This window comes from Cucurbita moschata, unplaced genomic scaffold, assembly GCF_002738365.1.
Source record: "Cucurbita moschata cultivar Rifu unplaced genomic scaffold, Cmos_1.0 Cmo_Scf00021, whole genome shotgun sequence".
NCBI classification, from domain to species: domain Eukaryota; kingdom Viridiplantae; phylum Streptophyta; class Magnoliopsida; order Cucurbitales; family Cucurbitaceae; genus Cucurbita; species Cucurbita moschata.
This window is the reverse complement of record NW_019268537.1, coordinates 1056008-1075374: the sequence shown is the minus strand read 5'-3', so window position 1 is coordinate 1075374 and position 19367 is coordinate 1056008. Positions and strand designations below refer to the sequence as shown.

The 19367-nt window shown below is 34.8% G+C and overlaps 4 protein-coding genes across 6 annotated transcripts in view; all 4 read right to left on the bottom strand.

Moving 5' to 3' along the window:
- Window positions 1-2896: 2896 nt before the first annotated feature.
- LOC111458616 (transcription termination factor MTERF5, chloroplastic-like) lies at window positions 2897-5180 on the bottom strand. 2 transcript variants are annotated; one of them, XR_002713152.1, is made up of 3 exons: window positions 3925-5180; window positions 3155-3340; window positions 2897-3025 (listed from the first exon to the last, which is right to left on the bottom strand). XR_002713152.1 is itself a non-coding variant. In XM_023101378.1 (2 exons), the coding sequence occupies exon 1, from the start codon at window positions 5053-5055 to the stop codon at window positions 3934-3936; it is 1122 nt and encodes a 373-aa protein (XP_022957146.1). In that variant the 5' UTR covers window positions 5056-5180; the 3' UTR covers window positions 3032-3340; window positions 3925-3933. The 2 variants fall into 2 exon arrangements, 1 of the variants encoding a protein (XP_022957146.1); XM_023101378.1 differs by lacking the exon at window positions 2897-3025 and having other exon boundaries at window positions 3032-3340.
- Window positions 5181-7092: 1912 nt separating this feature from the next.
- LOC111458617 (transcription termination factor MTERF5, chloroplastic-like) lies at window positions 7093-8431 on the bottom strand. The gene has a single exon (XM_023101379.1). The coding sequence runs from the start codon at window positions 8304-8306 to the stop codon at window positions 7185-7187; it is 1122 nt and encodes a 373-aa protein (XP_022957147.1). The 5' UTR covers window positions 8307-8431; the 3' UTR covers window positions 7093-7184.
- Window positions 8432-9314: 883 nt separating this feature from the next.
- Window positions 9315-11662, bottom strand: LOC111458618 (transcription termination factor MTERF5, chloroplastic-like). Its single transcript, XM_023101380.1, has 2 exons — window positions 10419-11662; window positions 9315-9609 (listed from the first exon to the last, which is right to left on the bottom strand). The coding sequence occupies exon 1, from the start codon at window positions 11547-11549 to the stop codon at window positions 10428-10430; it is 1122 nt and encodes a 373-aa protein (XP_022957148.1). The 5' UTR covers window positions 11550-11662; the 3' UTR covers window positions 9315-9609; window positions 10419-10427.
- Window positions 11663-12357: 695 nt separating this feature from the next.
- The window catches only part of LOC111458258 (probable serine/threonine-protein kinase PBL4), a 7681-nt gene continuing 671 nt past the window's right edge, over window positions 12358-19367 (bottom strand). The window contains exons 2-9 of one of the 2 annotated variants that reach the window (XM_023100780.1): window positions 18292-18434; window positions 17995-18092; window positions 17604-17824; window positions 16076-16669; window positions 15199-15347; window positions 14490-14702; window positions 13936-14085; window positions 12358-12831 (exon numbers count right to left, since the gene is read on the bottom strand). In XM_023100780.1, the coding sequence (XP_022956548.1) occupies window positions 12736-12831; window positions 13936-14085; window positions 14490-14702; window positions 15199-15347; window positions 16076-16669; window positions 17604-17824; window positions 17995-18092; window positions 18292-18434 (1664 nt within the window). In that variant the 3' untranslated portion in view covers window positions 12358-12735. The remainder of the gene's footprint in view (window positions 12832-13935; window positions 14086-14489; window positions 14703-15198; window positions 15348-16075; window positions 16670-17603; window positions 17825-17994; window positions 18093-18291; window positions 18435-19367) is intronic. The other variant, XM_023100781.1, reaches the window with a different exon arrangement.

Genomic DNA, 19367 nt, shown 5'->3' with positions numbered 1-19367 from the left:
TCAAAAATTTTTTTTTTTTTTTTTTTTTTTTTTTTTGTGTTCTTTCTCTCAAATTTGTGACAGAAATTGAAAGGAAGGAACTGGGTTTATATTTGTGGTTGAAATTAATGTAATGGATTTGCAATTAAGGTAAGAAATCTCGAGTCGCAATAATTACCATGAAAATTATATATATATATATATATATGTATGTATTTTATTTTTAATTTTAAAATTATTTGTTCTTGAAAAGCTATGGAGCTGAGATGAATTATTATATGAAACTCTTCAATTAAAAAAAAAAAAAATCTGCCAGTAAAGAAAATGATTCATGAGTTTGATCTGAAGAAGGCATGAGATAAAACACCATCCCATCTCATTCATTAAACTTTCCAAAATTGATAAAATTAAGATTTTTTTTTTTTTTTTTTTAATTTCAAAATTTTGTGTTCATGTTCCTTTGTTAATTATTATTAGGGATATTGTCATGGAGACACATTTAATTTCCTTAAACGACACAAGGACAACATATGACTTTTAGGGTTCTTTCCTGATTTTTTTTTTAATTTTAGTTATGTCCTAATCATGAATTAAATTATAAATTCTAATTTCTAAAAATATTTAATAAATTCTTAAACTATATAGTAAATAATATCTTATATATATATGAACAAATTTAGAGATATAAAAACATATTAATAAATGATTTTATTTGTATTTCTTTGGTTTTAAATTATATATGATATCTCAAACATTATTATCATAATTAAGCCTTGCCATGCATACAAATTTGAACTTTCAAAGACAGTGATCTTAATTAAAATTAAAAAAATAATTAATAATTAATAATTATCATAATTATCATAAATAGCTGGCTTCCCATTAAATTATTCTGCCCTTTGATTCTGTAACCAATCCTTTAGGTAAATTGATTTAACCAAGTTTATAATTATTCACTTTTGCAGTTACTAAAATTTCCATATTTTTTCTAAAAATAATATCTTAATTAATTTTAAACGCTAATTAAGATTTATGCATCCACTTAGCCAGTTGTAATGATCTTCAAGTTTCCTAATACAAACCACTCTTTTTTATACATTATTTTATTTCTTTTTTCCATTTATATTCTAAAAACTTAATTATATGATTTTTTTTTTGGAAAAAATATATATAATTTTTTAATTACATAATATTTTTAAAAATGTTGACGTCGATATATATTTCTAAGAAAGTAATAAAAAAATTACTTAGCTTAATAAACAACATTTTTTACGATATTTTTTACGATGTTAAGAAAATATGAAAAGTAATAAAAATGTCGAGTTCGAATTTTAAGATTAAAATGGTACGAGTAAGTAAAACTAGATAATTATCCTATCAATATATTAGGTAATATTAATTGAAAAAAGCCCTAATTAAGGTAAATTATAAGAATCATAACCCTACGCACTGTTACTAGATTACTTGCTCACTTAGGGTTTTTTATTTATTTTATTTAATTTCTTCAATTACCTTATAATTAAATTAATTTAAATTTTATACGATGCATTTAAAATGTACAGATTTTAAGTGATTTGAACTTTTGAATATCGAGTAAAAAATTACATGTCAATTACGGTTTAACTATAATTTTTTTCGTGTTCATTCATTTGATGAGCTAATTTAGCTAAATTACAAGTTTAATCCCTAGTTGGCCTTCCAAATTTATAAATTTAGTCGCTAAAATGTGATAATATTTTAAGTTTCAAGGGTATATTAGATATTTTTTTTTTTTAATGTTTAGGGAGATTGTCCATTAATTTTAATCCATATTTATACCTTTGATTAAGAAAAAAACGTTGAATTTTGGGAACGCATTCCAAATTTAAAAAGGAAGGTAATTGTTTGCAACCCTTCGTACAAAGATTAGCTCTTCACAACCTTTCACGAGGATGAGAATGAATGTTAGTGTATGGTAGGTGTAATGAATGTTAAGTTATATATATATAATCTGTACTCGAAAAAATTTTAGTACTACGAAAAGATGCTGATGTGGCAACCAATTAACTAGAGTAGTAACGATACTACATATTTTCTATAAAAAAAAAAGACATCATAATACAAAATTTCCTTTTTAAACCTTATGGGAATGAGAATTATTATTTACTAGTTTCAATTATTTATTATTTATCTTTAAGTTATCTTTTCATTGCATTTCTTTTTTTTTTTTTTTTTGGGTTGGTCTCATGTCAATTTAAAATGGAAAATCTATATTTTTAAAATGTAATTTTTCAAAAATTGACGGAAAATCTCATTGTTTAAAAATAAATAAAGAAATAAATGTTTTATGTATTACGAATTCGTTTGGGGATAATGTGTTTTCCATGACTGGCGTTGTGAATTTGTGCGCTAAATGCAGGCAGATTGATGATGCGTACAAGGTGTTCGACAGAATGCCTCAGAGAGATTTGGTGTTTTGGGGTGCAATTATGGCTGGGTTTTCTCAAAATGGCTCTGCAAGGAAGGCACTGGAGTTGGCTTTGAGGATGCAAGATGAAGGCCAAGGCCTGATTTGATTACATTTGTTACTGTTTTGCCTGCTGTTGCTGATGTTCGGTCATTCGTTCGTCACGGGTATGCCATTAGAGCTGGGTTTGCAAAGCTTGTTAATATTTCAACTGCTCTGGTTGATGTGTACTCAAAATGTGGGTGAGTGGAGAGAGCTAGATTGATTTTTGATGGAATGGATCAGAGGACTGTTGTGTCATGGAACTCCATGATTGTTGGATATGTGCAAAGTGGTGAACCAGAGATGGCTATTGCAGGAGGAAGGGATAGAGATAAGCTAAGCAATGTAATACTTGTGGAAGCTTTGAATGCCTATGCCGATTTGGGCGATCGCAAGAGGTAGAAATTTGTCGATAAGTTAAATCTTGGTTGTGATGCCGCAGTCACTCGGTATGGTGTGAGGGGCTCTACTATTTCAAGAAAATGGATTAAAGCCTTTGATGGATCACTACAGTGCCATGGTCGACCTTCTCGATCGAGTTGATAAGATCAAGGAAGCCTGAGATTTTATTAAAAACATGCACATTCGTTTAGGAGCACAACTCATTTACAATCTAAGAGCATATATGCCTTTTTTGAAGAACTTAGAGATGAAATCAAGGTAGCTGATTATGTGCCAGATACTAACTCGATTCAAGATGTAGAAGACGATGTGCAGGAGCAGCTCCTCAATAGCCATAGCGAGAAGCTCGCCATTACTTTTGGTCTTTTAAATACCAGTCCTGATACTACGATACACGTTCGAAAGAACCTACGAGTGTGTGGAGATATGCATAGATTTCATCATTTCAAAAATGAAACTTGACTGTAACTCCTGCAATTGATAATGTATAGCAAAAGACATCATGAACACTAATGTTTGTGATTGTTCCAAAAGAAATGAACAAAAGACACAATAGAACGGAGAGAGTAATTGTCTAAGGTCTACCCAATATTAGATGTAAAAGAAGCATAAGAAATTGATTCATAATAAATTGATATGAACATTATGAGCTGTCCCTATTGTTGCTATACTTTCTGCTCGGTTCGATAAAGCTCGGTTCCACCATTCTAACTACAAATGAAAGTGAATCCATTCTTTTTCATTCTAAAACGAAACAACTTAAAAAAGCTCAAGAAGTTGTAAGAGAATGAGCCAGCAGCCTCAATAGGAAGGGAAAAAGGCCTCCCATTTCAATATATCATTGGATTCAGAATTAGGCTACATACTTAACAATGGCATGAGACAAATAGTAAGAGATTTAGCTAACAGCCTCAAATTGTAAAGGGAGAGCGGTATACCTCTGTGAGAGAGAGATCTTGAAAAGCTCAAGAAGCAGGGTTATTAGACGATAAGACTCCCCCATTTCAAAATCATGGTACTAAAATTTAGAAGATAAGAAGAATTTGACTTACAACCTTCCAATCCTATAGAACAGGTCTGGCTTCGGCTGTGGCATTGCCCCTGTATATCTCCATAAGATCTGGGACTTCATCCAAATGCTTAAGAACATAATTCTTCACAAAAATTCTTTCCCCTACAACAAGCAACCGAGCAATCTTTCTGTTCTCAATCAGTTTTTTTACCTTCAAAACCTCAACAACTTTGAACCTTGGCCGGAGACGCTTGTCCAGTCCAGACATGAAGAACGTGGGGTAAGAAATTACAGTTTCTGGGTCCAATTTTGCAGCGTTGAAACAGAAATCTGCAACAGCCCTCATTTTCTCCTCTGAACAAGCTAAACAATATGGGTCTCTCTTAAATGCTGTTAAAATCTCCTTCTCAGACCATCCCAAACTCTTCAAAACATTTATTTTCTTCTTCCAAGTTGTGTCATTCATGGACAACACTACACGAAGCGCACGAACAAACATACGAGTCTGTGGTTCAATGCCCAATTCCTTGACCTTCTTCACTGCACAAACCATTCTATCAACCTTTTGCATAATAGTTCTTGGTTGCTGCGCAATCAATTTCGATATATTCCTAGAAGGTACCCCTTCACCGAGCAACACATTAACGTTAGATTGCATAACACCCTTAAAATTAGAAGTTAGAAGCCACGAAGATCGACGAATAGCAAAATTAGCCTGCTCATCCGATTCAAGCATTTCCTTAATGAAACAAAACGATGGTTTCAAATGAGAATCTAAGCCCCTCTGCAGAATAGCGGGGTTCGATAAAATTACCTTTGGAAGTAAAGGGCCGACGAACCCAATTTCCTCGAGGAACTCAAATTTAGGCTTCAGATTGCTGGAGACTCTCGATTGAAGGATTGAAGATCGCTTCGCGATCAACTTGGCGATCTGCGAATTCTCGAATCCATATGATTTCAAGAAACCAAGAACGGCTTCGTACTTCTTGGCGCTTTTTTCATCGAATTGGAGCTTTCGAAGGGCGGAAGAAGGAGAATCCGTAGCAAGCCCACAAGAGTTCTTGAGGAATTCAATCGTAGACACAGACGCTAGAGGCAATGTAGAACCAGAAACCGTATTGATGAACCGATTTTGGATGAAATAGAGCAAAAATGTCGAGGAAATTTTAGACATTTTGGGATAGGAATGTCGAAGTTCAAGCAATGGTTTTAGTTAGGGTTTTAAGCTCCAAGAACAGCCGCAGAGTCCAAACGTAAAAACCCATTCAATGTCGGATTTTGAAGTCGCAGACCTCGCAAATTTGGGTGTTTTTATTTCCCAGTTCGAATATTTATAGATATATCAAAATTAAAAAAATAAAATAATATTACCATTTGTCTTTTAACTTTTTTTTTTTTTCTCTTTTTTTTGGGTGAGTATTCCAATATTTAAATTTTTAGTAAATTAAAAGGATAATAATTTCACACCGGTGTTAAAATCAAAATTTTTCATCTTCCTTAAACTATCCCTTGATTTATTGTTGAAGAACTAATCTCGTGTATGACGGGCGTATTGTAAATTTTAGCGGTTTGCCTGTTTGCAGTTTACATAATCACTTATAGAAGCTCCCTGTACCCTTTCTAAAAAAAATAATAAATAAAAAGTTTTTTGCAGCACCAATGACATAAAAAATAATAAATAAAAAGCTATTCGCAGCACCAACCGCATGAATATAGTTTTTTTTTTATCAAACGATGTTCGACTTGCATATGTTAAACTTATACCTAGCCTTTCTTCCAAGACATTGGAGATAATTTTCCGGATGCAAGATGAAGGCCAAAGGTCTAATTCGTTGACATCAATTACTGTGCTTGAGAGAATGTTGGAGGTGTTAAGAATTCGTCGATCTCTTTGATAAAATGTCGAAAGGAGCAGTTGAACCAAATGATATTACATTTTGATGTGTTATTTCTGTTAGTAATCACTCAAGTCCAGTGGACGAGACTTTACTATTTAAAGAGCATGAAACAAGACTAGATTAGAGCCATAGATGGGTCAATACGGTGCCATGGTCGACCTTCTCGGTCGAGATGGTAGGATCAAGGAAGCCTGAGATTAGTCCAAGGATTACAATATGTGGTGCCATGTTGGGTGCTTGTAAAAATTCACAAAAACATTGAATTGGGAGAGAAAGCAGCCAAAAAATATTTATGCATATGCTTCAAAGTGGGGCAAGATGGCTGATGTAACAAAACTAATGGAGAAGAAAGGGCTTCAAGAAACTCATGCACAATCCAAAAGAATATATGCCTTTCTTGAGGAACTTAGAGATGAAATCAAGGTAGCTGGCTATGTGCCAAATACTAGCTCGATTCATGACGTAGAAGACAATGTGCAGGAGCAGCAAGCTCGTCATTGCTTTTGGTCTTTTAAATACCAGTCCCGATACTATGATACACGTCCAAAAGAACCTACAAGTGCGGAGAATGCTACAACCAAGTATATGACTATGTTTGCTACCACTCATTCCATTCCTTGAAACATTTATGCTATTATAATTAGATGCTGACAATTTTCATATGCAAAACTCATAAGAAATGGTTATTATCATACAAGATTTAGGCAGACTATAGAGTTAACTTGTAACTAAGAAGCTAACATGAACATAATTCTTCCGGTGACAAAATTTGGTTCGAATCTCTTACTTTAGAGAACCGTGTACTCAACTTCCATCAGTAGATTCATAGTAAAATAATAATGTTTTTTATTGTTCCAAAAGAAATGAACCAAAGACACAATAGAGCTGAGATGGTAATTGTCTAAGTTCTACCTAATATTAAAGGTACAAGAAGCATAATAAATCGATATGAACATCAAGAGCTATCCCTAATAAAACCTATGGTTGATACTTTCCGCTCGGTTCCACAATTCCAAATGCAAACGAAGTGGGTCCATTTTTCTTTTCTCGTTCTAAAATGAAACAACTTACAAAAGCTCAAGATGTAATAGAATTAGATAGGAACAACTTACAAAAGCTCAAGATGTAATAGAATTAGATAGCAGCCTCAATAGGAAGGGAAAAAAAAAAGCCTCCCATTTCAAGATATCATTGTATTCAGAATTAGGCTACATACTTAACAAAGCCAAGAGACAAACAATAAGAGATTTAGCTAAGAACAGCCTCAAATTGGAAGGGGAGGGAGGTTTACCACTGTGAGAGGAGAGAGATCATGAAAAGCTAAAGAAAACGGCTCTCCCATTTCAGAATCATTGTACTAAAATTTAGAAGATAAGAAGAATTTGACTTACAACCTCTTCCAATCCTATAGAACAGGTCTGGATTCGGCTGCCGCATTGCCCCTGTATATGTCCATAAGATCTGGGACTTCATCCAAATGCTTAAGAACATAATTCGTGACAAAATTTCTCTCCCCTAGAAAAAGTAACCAAGCAATCTTTGTGTTCTTAATCAGTTTTTTGACCTTCAAAACCTCAACAACTTTGAACCTTGGCCGGAGACATTTGTCGAGTCCAGACATGAAGAACTTGGGGTAAGAAATTACAGTTTCTGGGTCCAATTTTGCAGTGTTCAAACAGAAATCTGCAACAGCCCTCATTTTCTCCTCTGAACAAGCTAGACAATATGGGTCTCTCTTAAATGCTGTTAAAATCTCCTTCTCAGACCATCCCAAACTCTTCAAAACATTTATTTTCTTCTTCCAAGTTGTGTCACTTATGGACACCACTACACGAAGCGCATGAACAAACATACGGGTGTGTGGTTCAATGCCCAATTCCTTGACCTTCTTCACTGCACAAACCATTCTATCAACCTTTTGCAAAATAGTTCTTGGTTGCAGCCGAATCAATTTCGATATATTCCTAGAAGGTACCCCTTCACTGAGCAAAACATTAACGTTAGATTGCATAACACCCTTCAAATTAGAAGTTAGAAGCCACGAAAATCGACGAATAGCAAAGTTAGCCTGCTCATCCGATTCAAGCATTTCCTTAATGAAACAAAACGATGGTTTCAAATGAGAATCTAAGCCCCTCTGCAGAATAGCGGGGTTCGATAAAATTACCTTTGGAAGTAAAGGGCCGACGAACCCAATTTCCTCGAGGAACTCAAATTTAGGCTTCAGATTGCTGGAGACTCTCGATTGAAGGATTGAAGGTCGCTTCGCGATCAACTTGGCGATCTGCGAATTCTCGAATCCATATGATTTCAAGAAACGAGGAACGGCTTCGTACTTCTTGGCGCTTTTTTCATCGAATTGGAGCTTTCGAAGGGCGGAAGAAGGGGAATCCGTAGCAAGCCCACAAGAGTTCTTAAGGAATTCAATCGTAGACACAGACGCTAGAGGCAATGTAGAACTAGAAACCGTATTGACGAACCGATTTTGGATGAAATACAGCAGAAATTTCGAGGAAATTTTAGACATTTTGGGATGGGAATGTCGAAGTTCAAGCAATGGTTTTAGTTAGGGTTTTAAGCTCCAAGAACAGCCGCAGAGTCGAAAAGAAAAAACCCATTCAATGTCGGATTTTCAAGTCGTAGAGCTCGCAAATTTGGGTGTTTTTATTTCCCAGTTCGAATATATATATATATATATATCAAAATTTTAAAAATAAAATAATATTACCCTTTGTCTTTTAACTTTTTTCTTCTTCTTTTTTTTTTTTGGGCGAGTATTCCAATATTTACATTTATTTACATTTTTTGTAAATTAGAAGGATAATAATTTCACATTTATGAAATTGTTAAAATGAAATTTTTTCGCCATTTCTTAAACTATCCCTTAATTTATTGTTGAACTAATCTATGTACGACCGTCTTATTGTAAGTTTTAATGTAAGTTTTAACTGGTTTATATGATGCTAGTCTTATTGTAAGTTTTAATATAAGTTTTAACTGGTTTACATGATGCTAGTCTTATTGTAAGTTTTAACAGGTTTACATGATGCTTATAGAAGCTCTCTTGATTGTTTGCAGTTTACATGATTGCTTTGCAGTTTACATGATGCTTATAAAAGCGACGTTCTACTTGCATATGTTAAACTTATACCTAGCTTTTCTTCCAAAGCATTGAGATAATTTTCCAGATGCAAGATGAAGGCCAAAGGCCTAATTCGTTGACGTCGATTACTGTGCTTGAGAGAATGTTGGAAGTGTTAAGAATTCGTCGATCTCATTGATAAGATGTCGAAAGGAGCCGTTGAACTAAATGATATTAAATTTTTATGTGTTATTTCTGTTAGTAATCACTCTAGTCTAGTGGATGAGACTTTACTATTTAAAGAGCATGAAACAAGACTATAGATTAGAGCCTTCGATGGATCAATACGGTGCCATGGTCAACCTTCTCGGTCGAGATGGTAGGATCAAGGAAGCCTGAGATTAGTCCAAGGATTACAATCTTGTAAAAATTTACAAAAACATTGAATTGGGAGAGAAAGCAGCCAACAAATATTTATGCATATGCTTCAAAGTGGGGCAAGATGGCTGAAGTAACAAAACTAATGGAGAAGAAAAGGCTTCAAGAAACTCATGCACAACTCATGCACAATCCAAAAGAATATATGCCTTTCTTGAGGAACTTAGAGATGAAACCAAGGTAGCTGGCTATGTGCCAAATACTAGCTCGATTCATGACGTAGAAGACGATGTGCAGGAGCAGCAAGCTCGCCATTGCTTTTGGTCTTTTAAATACCAGTCCCGATACTATGATACACGTCCAAAAGAACCTACAAGTGTGGAGAATGCTACAACCAAGTATATGACTATGTTTGCTACCACTCATTCCATTCCTTGAAACATTTATGCTATTATAATTAGATGCTGACAATTTTCATATGCAAAACTTATAAGAAATGGTTATTATCATACAAGATTTAAGCAGACTATAGAGTTAACTTGTAACTTAAGAAGCTAACATGAACATAATTCTTCCAGTGACACAAAAAAAACTTGGTTCGAATCTCTTACTTTAGAGAACCGTGTACTCAACTTCCATCGGTAGATTCATAGTAAAATAATAATGTTTTTTATTGTTCTAAAAGAAATGAACAAAAGACGCAATAGAGCTGAGATGGTAATTGTCTAAGTTCTACCTAATATTAGAGGTACAAGAAGCCTAATAAATCGATATGAACATCAAGAGCTATCCCTAATAAAACCTATGGTTGCTATACTTTCCGCTCGGTTCCACAATTCCAAATGCAAATGTAAGTGGGTCCATTTTTCTTTTCTCATTCTAAAATGAAACAACTTACAAAAGCTCAAGATGTTGTAATAGAATTAGCTAGCAGCCTCAATAGGAAGGGAAAAAAGCTTCCCATTTCAAGATATCATTGTATTCAGAATTAGGCTACATACTTAACAAAGCCAAGAGACAAACAATAAGAGATTTAGCTAAGAACAGCCTCAAATTGGAAGGGGAGGGAGGTTTACCACTGTGAGAGGAGAGAGATCATGAAAAGCTAAAGAAAACGGCTCTCCCATTTCAGAATCATTGTACTAAAATTTAGAAGATAAGAAGAATTTGACTTACAACCTTCCAATCCTATAGAACAGGTCTGGATTCGGCTGCGGCATTGCCCCTGAATATGTCCATAAGATCTGGGACTTCATCCAAATGCTTAAGAACATAATTCTTCACAAAAATTCTCTCGTCTAGAAGAAGTAACCAAGCAATCTTTGTGTTCTTAATCAGTTTTTTGACCTTCAAAACCTCAACAACTTTGAACCTTGGCCGGAGCCACTTGTCCAGTCCATACATGAAGAACTTGGGGTTAGAAATTACAGTTTCTGGGTCCAATTTTGCAGTGTTCAAACAGAAATCTGCAACAGCCCTCATTTTCTCCTCTGAACAAGCTAAACAATATGGGTCTTTCTTAAATGCTGTTAAAATCTCCTTCTCAGACCATCCCAAACTCTTCAAAACATTTATTTTCTTCTTCCAAGTAGTGTCATTCATGGACATCACTACACGAAGCGCACGAACAAACATACAAGTCTGTGGTTCAATGCCCAATTCCTTGATCTTCTTCACTGCACAAACCACTCTATCAACCTTATGCATAATAGTTCTTGGTTGCTGCCCAATCAATTTCGATATATTCCTAGAAGGTACCCCTTCACCGAGCAAAACATTAACGTTAGATTGCATAACACCCTTCAAATTAGAAGTTAGAAGCCACGAAGATCGAAGAATAGCAACATTAGCCTGCTCATCCGATCCAAGCATTTCCTTAATGAAACAAAACGATGGTTTCAAATGAGAATCTAAGCCCCTCTGCAGAATAGAGGGGTCCAATAAAATTACCTTTGGAAGTAAAGGACCGACAAACCCTATATCCTCGAGGAACTCGAATTTAGGCTTCAGATTGTTGCAGACTCTCGATTGAAGGATAGAGGGTTGCTTCGCGATCAACTTGGCGATCTGCGAATTCTCGAATCCATATGATTTCAAGAAACCAAGAACGGCTTCGTACTTCTTGGCGCTTTTTTCATCGAATTGGAGCTTTCGACCGGCGGAAGAAGGAGAACCCGGAGCAAGCCCACAAGAGTTCTTGAGGAACTCAATCGTAGACACAGACGCTGAAGGCAATGTAGAACTAGAAGCCGTATTGACGAACCGGTTTTGGATGAAATACAGCAGAAATTTCGAGGAAATTTTAGACATTTTGGGATAGGAATGTCGAAGTTCAAGCAATGGTTTTAGTTAGGGTTTTACGCTCCAAGAACATCCGCAGAGTCCAAACGAAAAAACCCATTCAACGTCTGATTTTGAAATCGCAGAGCTCGCAAATTTGGGTGCTTTTATATTTTCCTTTTCTCTATCTTGGAATATATATATATATATCAAATTTTAAAAAATAAAATTTAAACTAGAAAAATAATATTACCCTTTGTCTTTAATTTAATTAATTTTTTTTGGGTGAGTATAACGACGTTCAGCAGTGTTCTACAATAGGTAGTTTTGCAATCGTAAGATGAAATTTTTTCGTCTTACTTAAGCTAAAACAGAAGGCCGCTATTATATTTGCATCCCTTGGTCTCATCTGGCCATCGTGTTAATAGTTTGAACTGTTTGCAATTACATGATCGCTTATGGAAGTTCTTTGGTGTAATTTTTTTAAAACGATGTTGGACTTGCATGTGTAAAGCATACTTCTGAGACATAATCAAACTCTTTTGAATGTGGTTAACGACATCGGTCTAAATTAACTAAACTACTTAGATAAGAGAAAAATAGGACTAGCATCATAAAAAAAACAAAATATTTGTCAAATTCAATTAAAATTCAAAATAAGTTTAGATGGAAGTGATTTTAAGAATAACAATCATTTTTTAGAACACTTTTTAAAATCACTCTCAGACCTGTCCTAACTTGGCCCATAATCAAACCACGATCATATTCGTAAACAAATTTATCATTAAAACATTAAGGTCATGAATGGAGAGCTTTCTTTGCAAAGGAAATCCTTCATACATTTTAACATATCCTCTTTGAGTACAAACATGGAAATGGATCACACGTAGAATGAGTTGAAAGTTTCAGCTCAATGGATCACAAGCTTCATTCAGAGCAACCTCATTTCCAAAGCTAGACTAACAAATATAGGAAGCAATTTGGAACCATTTTAATGGCCACATTGAAACAGTATATATAACAAAAACGAAAAGTACTTCTCAAGTATAATAAGGTTGAAACATCCTAGCTCCTAACAACACATAATATCTATCTATTCTATTATCTCTTTTTCTTTGCTATTTAGAGATGAATTTCCCAGTGGTTTCCAGCAAGATTTGGTTTACCTGGCAGTCGTTTATTGGATGAATGGTCGCCCGTGATTCGAAGCTGCTGATTATCCATTCGTGGGTGTAAACGATTCTGCTGGAGAGAAGTCTTTGCTATTGCCCGTTGGGTCACCATCCATTAGGTAATTGAAGTATTCTAGTACCTATTAACATGTAAAGAAAATAATATGTTACAAAAGAATAACTGGGCAGAGGATAGGGATGAAGTCAGAGATTTTAATTAAAAGGGATATATCTTATGTAACAATTCACCGCTAGCAGATATTGTCTTCTTTGAACTTTTCCTTTGAGGCTTCCCCTCAAGGTTTTTAAAACATGTCTGCTAGGGAGAAATTTCCACACCCTTACGAAGAATGCTTCGTTCTCCTCCCCAACTGATGTGGGACCTCACAATCCACCCCCTTTGGGGCCCAACGTCCTTGTTGGCACACTGCCTCGTGTCCACCTCCTTTTGGAGCTCAGCCTCCTCGCTGGCAGATTGCCCGATGTCTGGCTCTAATACCATTTGTAATGGCGCAAGTTTACCGCTAGCAGATATTGTCTTCTTTGAGTTTTCCTTTCAGGCTTGCCCTTAAGATTTTTAAAACGCGTCTACTAAGGAGAGGTTTCCACAACCTTACAAAAAATGTTTTTTTTCTTCTCCCCAACCGATATGGGATCTCATCTTTTACCTTCTAGACAAGGAAAACATTAAAACCCAAAATATTTATGTCTTCTTGTTTTTATCTTCCTCTTGTTTTTTCTCCTCCCCTGACAAAGGGAGGATGTTGTCCCTAGTCGGAGTTTAAGTAGTGAAAGCTATTGCCAACAGTGATGCAATGGAGAGAAGCTAGCCATAGAGACAAGAACAATGAATATAATACTCTCAAATTGCATGGTCAATACTTCATTCAAATTGGTTTCAAGTCAAGTGCGATACATAAAAGAAGAAACTAAAATGGTCATCATAAATAGTGTAGAACCCTTGTTTAACTAAAAAGTTCGATACTGAACTGTATGCATGGTATGAATTCATAATCAATCCAAGGAATAAGAAGCGTGTGACTAGCCACATAAAACAAAAATGTGAACATCAAGGCTCTGTTCGACGATTTTTTTTTTTTAAATTGTGCTTGTTTTCTCACCATATCTTAGTGCTAATAAGCTTAAGTTTTAAAAACTAAATGACTATCGAACGAGTCTAAACAATGCAGAGGTGATAGACAAATAAAGATATGAAGCTGAAAATATCTGGGGAGAGTGTTCACCTTGGTCATAGTTATTCTCTTGCGAGGATCCTTCCTCAGACATTTTACCACTACATCAACCATCCAAAAGAGTTGGTAGAAATCATGGCAGTCTGCTATTCTTGGATCTATTAAATCAGGGTAGTTTCTTTCCTTCAGCAATGGTCTTGCCTAAAAAAACACGTAGCACAACTTCCCTTGGTAAATCTTAAAAACATGGAAATATCAGGTACTTAATGCACACATACTGGCACTCAAGCAGAGTGGAGTTTGAACAAAGGATCTTCTACTTTTATACCATATTAAATCACAAATGAAATCGAAAGTTTAAGCTGATGAGTTACAGTAAATTTAGTTTTATCATATTTTAACACACATTCAGTGAATTCCACTTATTTACCATTCTCATTCATTTGTTCAGAAAAGACAAACATCAGGGCTACATACTGATCACTTATAGTGATTATTAGCTTAATTATATTTTGTCACATTTAACATACAAGTTTTATTAAGATAGCTCCTATTAGAATATGACGAGCAGATCAAAACATCTTAGCAAAGAGCTTATTACTTACCCAGCCCACAAGACTCTTTCCTTCAAATATCATGTCCGTGGTCCTCAAGCCAGTAATAAGCTGTAATAAGACCACGCCAAAGGCATAAACATCAGTTTTGGTAGACACTTTACCAAATTCTGCATATTCTGGTGCTAAGTACCCCAATGTCCCAACAACCCTCGTCTCTGCAGAGTCTTCATACTGAGTTCTTGCTAGACCAAAATCTCCTAGCTGAATGTAAGAAAAGAAGCAGCAACGTTTAACTGATTTCTTAATGTAATTCTATAAATTCAATGGAATTCTAAAGTTCCACAAATCAACTAGCACACGATTGAAGTTAAGGGATTCATTAGACATAGAATTCAAATTAACATTTGATAGATCAATTAATTTCTTTAAGATTTTGAATTTGATGGACGCATTAGACAAGGGTCATAAAGGACTATATGAGATCCTCGTAATGCCATGCTCCATTATCTATTCCACCTAGTTAGGCTCTTTCACCATTATTCTAGCCTAGCTCACCATATGTATGCGATGCCCCTTATCCCTAGCTACTGACTATGGGACACAACAAACAATTGAAGGTTAACTTGTTAAACACTTTTCAAAGTTAAAAGAAACTAAATAGATACAAACATCAAAGTTTTAGACTAAACTCCGAACACAAGCTAAAGGAATTTATAATCGTGAAAGGACCATAGTCGAGCACGAAGGAAATTATTACCCGTGACTCATAATCATGAGTTATGAGGATATTATTTGGTCTCATGTCTCTGTGGATAATGTTATTTTCATGCAAATATTGCAAGCCTCTAGCAACTCCTCTAGCTATCTTCATCCTCTTTTCCCAACTGAGAGGTCTGCGTGCAGTCCCTGCATAATTCCACCAAAAAGAGATGTGTTTCATAACTACAACTTCTAGTTTATTTACAAAGAAAAACAAAAAACATATAAAATAAGAGTAAACACAACAAACATTCTCCTACGTAATTAATTCATTTGTTTTCATTTTTATATTATGAAAGATACATGATAATGCATTTGATAACAATATTAGTTTAAACTATGCATTTTTTCCTTTTGTAATATTTCCCTTCAAAATTTCAAATGAAAAATTGAACATAGAATGGAGTGGCAGTCTCCAATAACGGAAATTTAGATGACCATGTTGTTCTTGGTCGCTACCACACTGTTTCAGGTCTCAATCTTTATATGAAATTTATTCTAAAAGTAGTTTTGAAACATTATTGAAATGGAAGAGAATATTGCAATAAGGGTATTTTTTAAACATAGGTTTTTGTTTTTTCATATATATAGTTTTGCCTGAAAATTATCTTTTCTTATCAATTGAGATTTAACACAAGTTTTAAACATGCTCAACAGAATTCAACTTCAAATAGGTAGTGAAATCATCCTCCCCAACCTAAATTGTAAATAGAGTTAACTAAACAATACTAAGATATAATATGCAAGGTTGATAATAAGAACATAGAACTGCGATCAATTTCTCAAACCAAATGCCAAACAAATAACCTAAAATATAGTTTCCCATGATTCACATACAGTTTTTTTAAACAATTCTGAAAAACAAAGTATATTACCAAGCTCCATGCGGAAATCCTTACTTGACAAGTGTTTCTCCAAGGATCCATGGCAGACATACTCATAGACAAGCAGCAGCCTGCGAGTTGCTTCTCTACACGTACCCAAAAGCATCACCAAATTCTCATGGCTTACTTTGCTTAGAACACTAACCTCAGATCTGAATTCCTTTTCTCCTTGAGAACTCGCAAGTTTATGTTGCTTCACAGCGATTCTAATCCCATCGATTTCACCGCGATAAACCGAACCAAATCCACCTTCCGAAAGGAAATTGCGATCCGAAAATCCATTGGTAGCCGCATGAAGCTCTGCGTAAGTGAAATCCCTCCTCCATCCAACAAAGGGCCGTCGGATGTGGCAGATCGAACAGGCGGAGATTTTGAAGTCATCATCGGAAATGGAGAATGGGCAAGAAGATGAATCTCCACCTCCTGAAGAAGCCTCTTTCCTCCTAACAACTTGCAGAATCGAAGATTTCGATTCTTTGATATTATAGCTCGAGGATGATTTGCAAAGTGAAGGTGGTCTCTTGTTGTTGCCAAGGCGCCATCCCAACTGCGTCTCGAAGAAATCTGTTTCTTCTGCATCTTTTTCTAAACCAAAAACGCCCAAAATGAAAATTTGAACATACAGGAATATTTTAGGAAATTTCCTCGCGAAAATTCAAGTCTATTTATACTGATTTTTTTTAAAAAAATTTATTTTAAAAAAATCAACTTTTACCCCTAAATTATTAATATATGGTAAAACTATTTTAATATTCTATTCAAAATTAAATCACGTATAAATAAATAAAAAATTTATGAATTTTTTTTGTTAATTTAAATTGATTTAATTTCATAATTATTTCTTGAAAACAAAATTTAAAATTTTTCAAACATAATCTATATTAAAAATGCAAAAAATAAATAAATCACCCGAATAACTTAAATTCGGTGGATGATGAAAGTCCCACCTCCACTAATTTAGAGAATGAGCATGAGTTTATAATCAAATAATACTCTCTTCATTGATATAAGATCTTTTATGGAAGCCCAAATTAAAACCACGAGAGCTTATACTCAAGGTGGACAATATTATACCACTGTGAAGAGTCGTGTTCATTTAACAAAATCAACCCATAAGTCAACCTAATCCAATATTCAATGATGGGTTGAACTCAAGTCAACCTAATCAATCCAATATTTTAGGCTGGGTTGAACTTAAGTCAACCTAATCCAATATTCAACTATGGGTTTAACTTAAGTCAACCTAATCCAATATTTTACGATGGGTTGAACTGTAGTTCATTATTTAATAAAACTTACTAAAGTTAAAAAAAACTTTACAACCCGAGCCATGTCTAAAAAATGCCTAAATCCGATACAATTTTACTCACGAACACACTTAATGTACGTTTTTTCAATTTGAGCCCGAATTAACGAAGCTTTTCGTAAAAAATTGACGGGTATTTTGTATAATGTATTTAAACTAACCCATTAAATGCAAGAATTAAGAACACAAAAGGAAAGAAAGAAAGAGAGTTACTGGGTGGAGAGGTTTGAGTTGGGTGAGGGCTTCCAGGTATCATCTCAGCATAGCTAAACTGATGGGAAGGGGAGGCTTTGGCCAACTCCTTCTCCTCCTCCTCTCTTCCATATTCCATTCCCAATTTTCCTCTCAATTCTGCCACTGTGTTGTTCTTTTTCATTCTTGATATCTTGCAACTCAAATTCTTTAGAAAGAATTTTCGGTCTCTCTTCGTACGTCTACAAATTCGTAAATTTCATACAAACATTAGCTCGGGGGTGGTGTTCTTTCTTCTTTTTTTTTTTTTTTCCTTAAAATTTAAGGTTAAAATTGATGTAATGGGACGAGTTTACGGGTCGAGTAACGACAAGAGAAGGACTAAAATAAGATGAATTGGGTCGAGATTCACCTGTCGAGGATGACCCAAGTTGGTTTATAACTCGTAGCAGCTTCGAGAGCGACTTTCTTTGCGGAAGGCCCAGCATGAACTTCCACCTTGAATCTTATCTAACAAATTTACAACAAAATAGGCTCAATATTTTAAATAATGAAGAGACAAAACAAAAAATGAGCATAACTCAACTAATATAAATACTGTACTCTCAACTAAAAGGCTTGAAGTTTGAATCTTCTTATTTTTATAGTGTGTTAAAAAGAAGCTTTCGAGATGGATCGGGATTGGTCATTTAAATTAAAGTTTACGGACCTTTTTGAGTTCACAAAGTTGCAAAATTTCAAGCATCCGTTCATTGTTAGTGTATTCTTCCAATTTCCTTGCGCTTTCCTTCGCTATCAAGTTGTCGTTGAGCCCTATCATAGAGTTTGAGTCCACTCGCTGCTTGTGTCCCACTGGTGAAAACGAACAAAAAACGACGTTCGTTTTAGTAGAATAATGACTTAGATATCATTTTGGTTGATATATTTTTTGTTATACTCGACTCCTCCAAAAGGAAAGATGTTCAAATTCTCGTATTCTTCGTTGACCTAAAATAACAAAGAAAAATCTTGTTCGTTCTAGTCTCAGAGCTTTCAAAAGGTTAGTTTGGGTCCCCGTAATTTAAAAAAAATTGACTAATTTGATTCTTATTCAAAGGTTTCAAACACAATTTTTGTGCACGACAAAAACCATATTCCCAGATGTCTCGAGAACGAAGACGGAGCATAGACAGATTTCTCCTCATCCATTAAATTTGGTCATAGATAAGGATTATCTTCCCCGACCCACCTCGCCCCAATTCCTACCACGCCTCACTTATATACACACATATATGTATATATATATATATGGCAATCTAATTCCTACAAATTCCACTCGGGTAATCTCGATTATATTTTCCGACCCACATCACCCCAATTCCTACCAAGCCTCAATTTTATATATATGTATAAAATAAATTATGGCAATCCAATCCTCACAAATTCCATGCGGGTAATCTCGATTTTCCCGACCCACATCGCCCTAATTCCTACCACGCCTCACTTATATATATATAAAATAAACTATGGCAATCAAATCCCCACAAATTCCACTCGGGTAATCTCGATTTTATTCCCCGACCCATCCCACCTCAATTCCTACCACGACTCACTTATATATATAAAATAAGAATTTTGCAGGAATGGAAAATGAAATATGAGGTAGGGACAGGAACAAAGGCTTCTTAGTCTCTACCTGTCCCGTGAACATCTCTAATCGTATCTTCAAATTTAATCGGTATATTTATCCAAATCCACCGTAAAAAGTAAAAAAGTAAAAAAAAAAAAAAAAAAAAAAAAAAAAGA

What these genes read in the sequence shown, in the direction of transcription:
- LOC111458616 (XM_023101378.1), bottom strand. Translation starts at nt 5,055, where the DNA reads ATGTCTAAAATTTCCTCGACATTTTTGCTCTATTTCATCCAAAATCGG.
- LOC111458617 (XM_023101379.1), bottom strand. Translation starts at nt 8,306, where the DNA reads ATGTCTAAAATTTCCTCGAAATTTCTGCTGTATTTCATCCAAAATCGG.
- LOC111458618 (XM_023101380.1), bottom strand. Translation starts at nt 11,549, where the DNA reads ATGTCTAAAATTTCCTCGAAATTTCTGCTGTATTTCATCCAAAACCGG.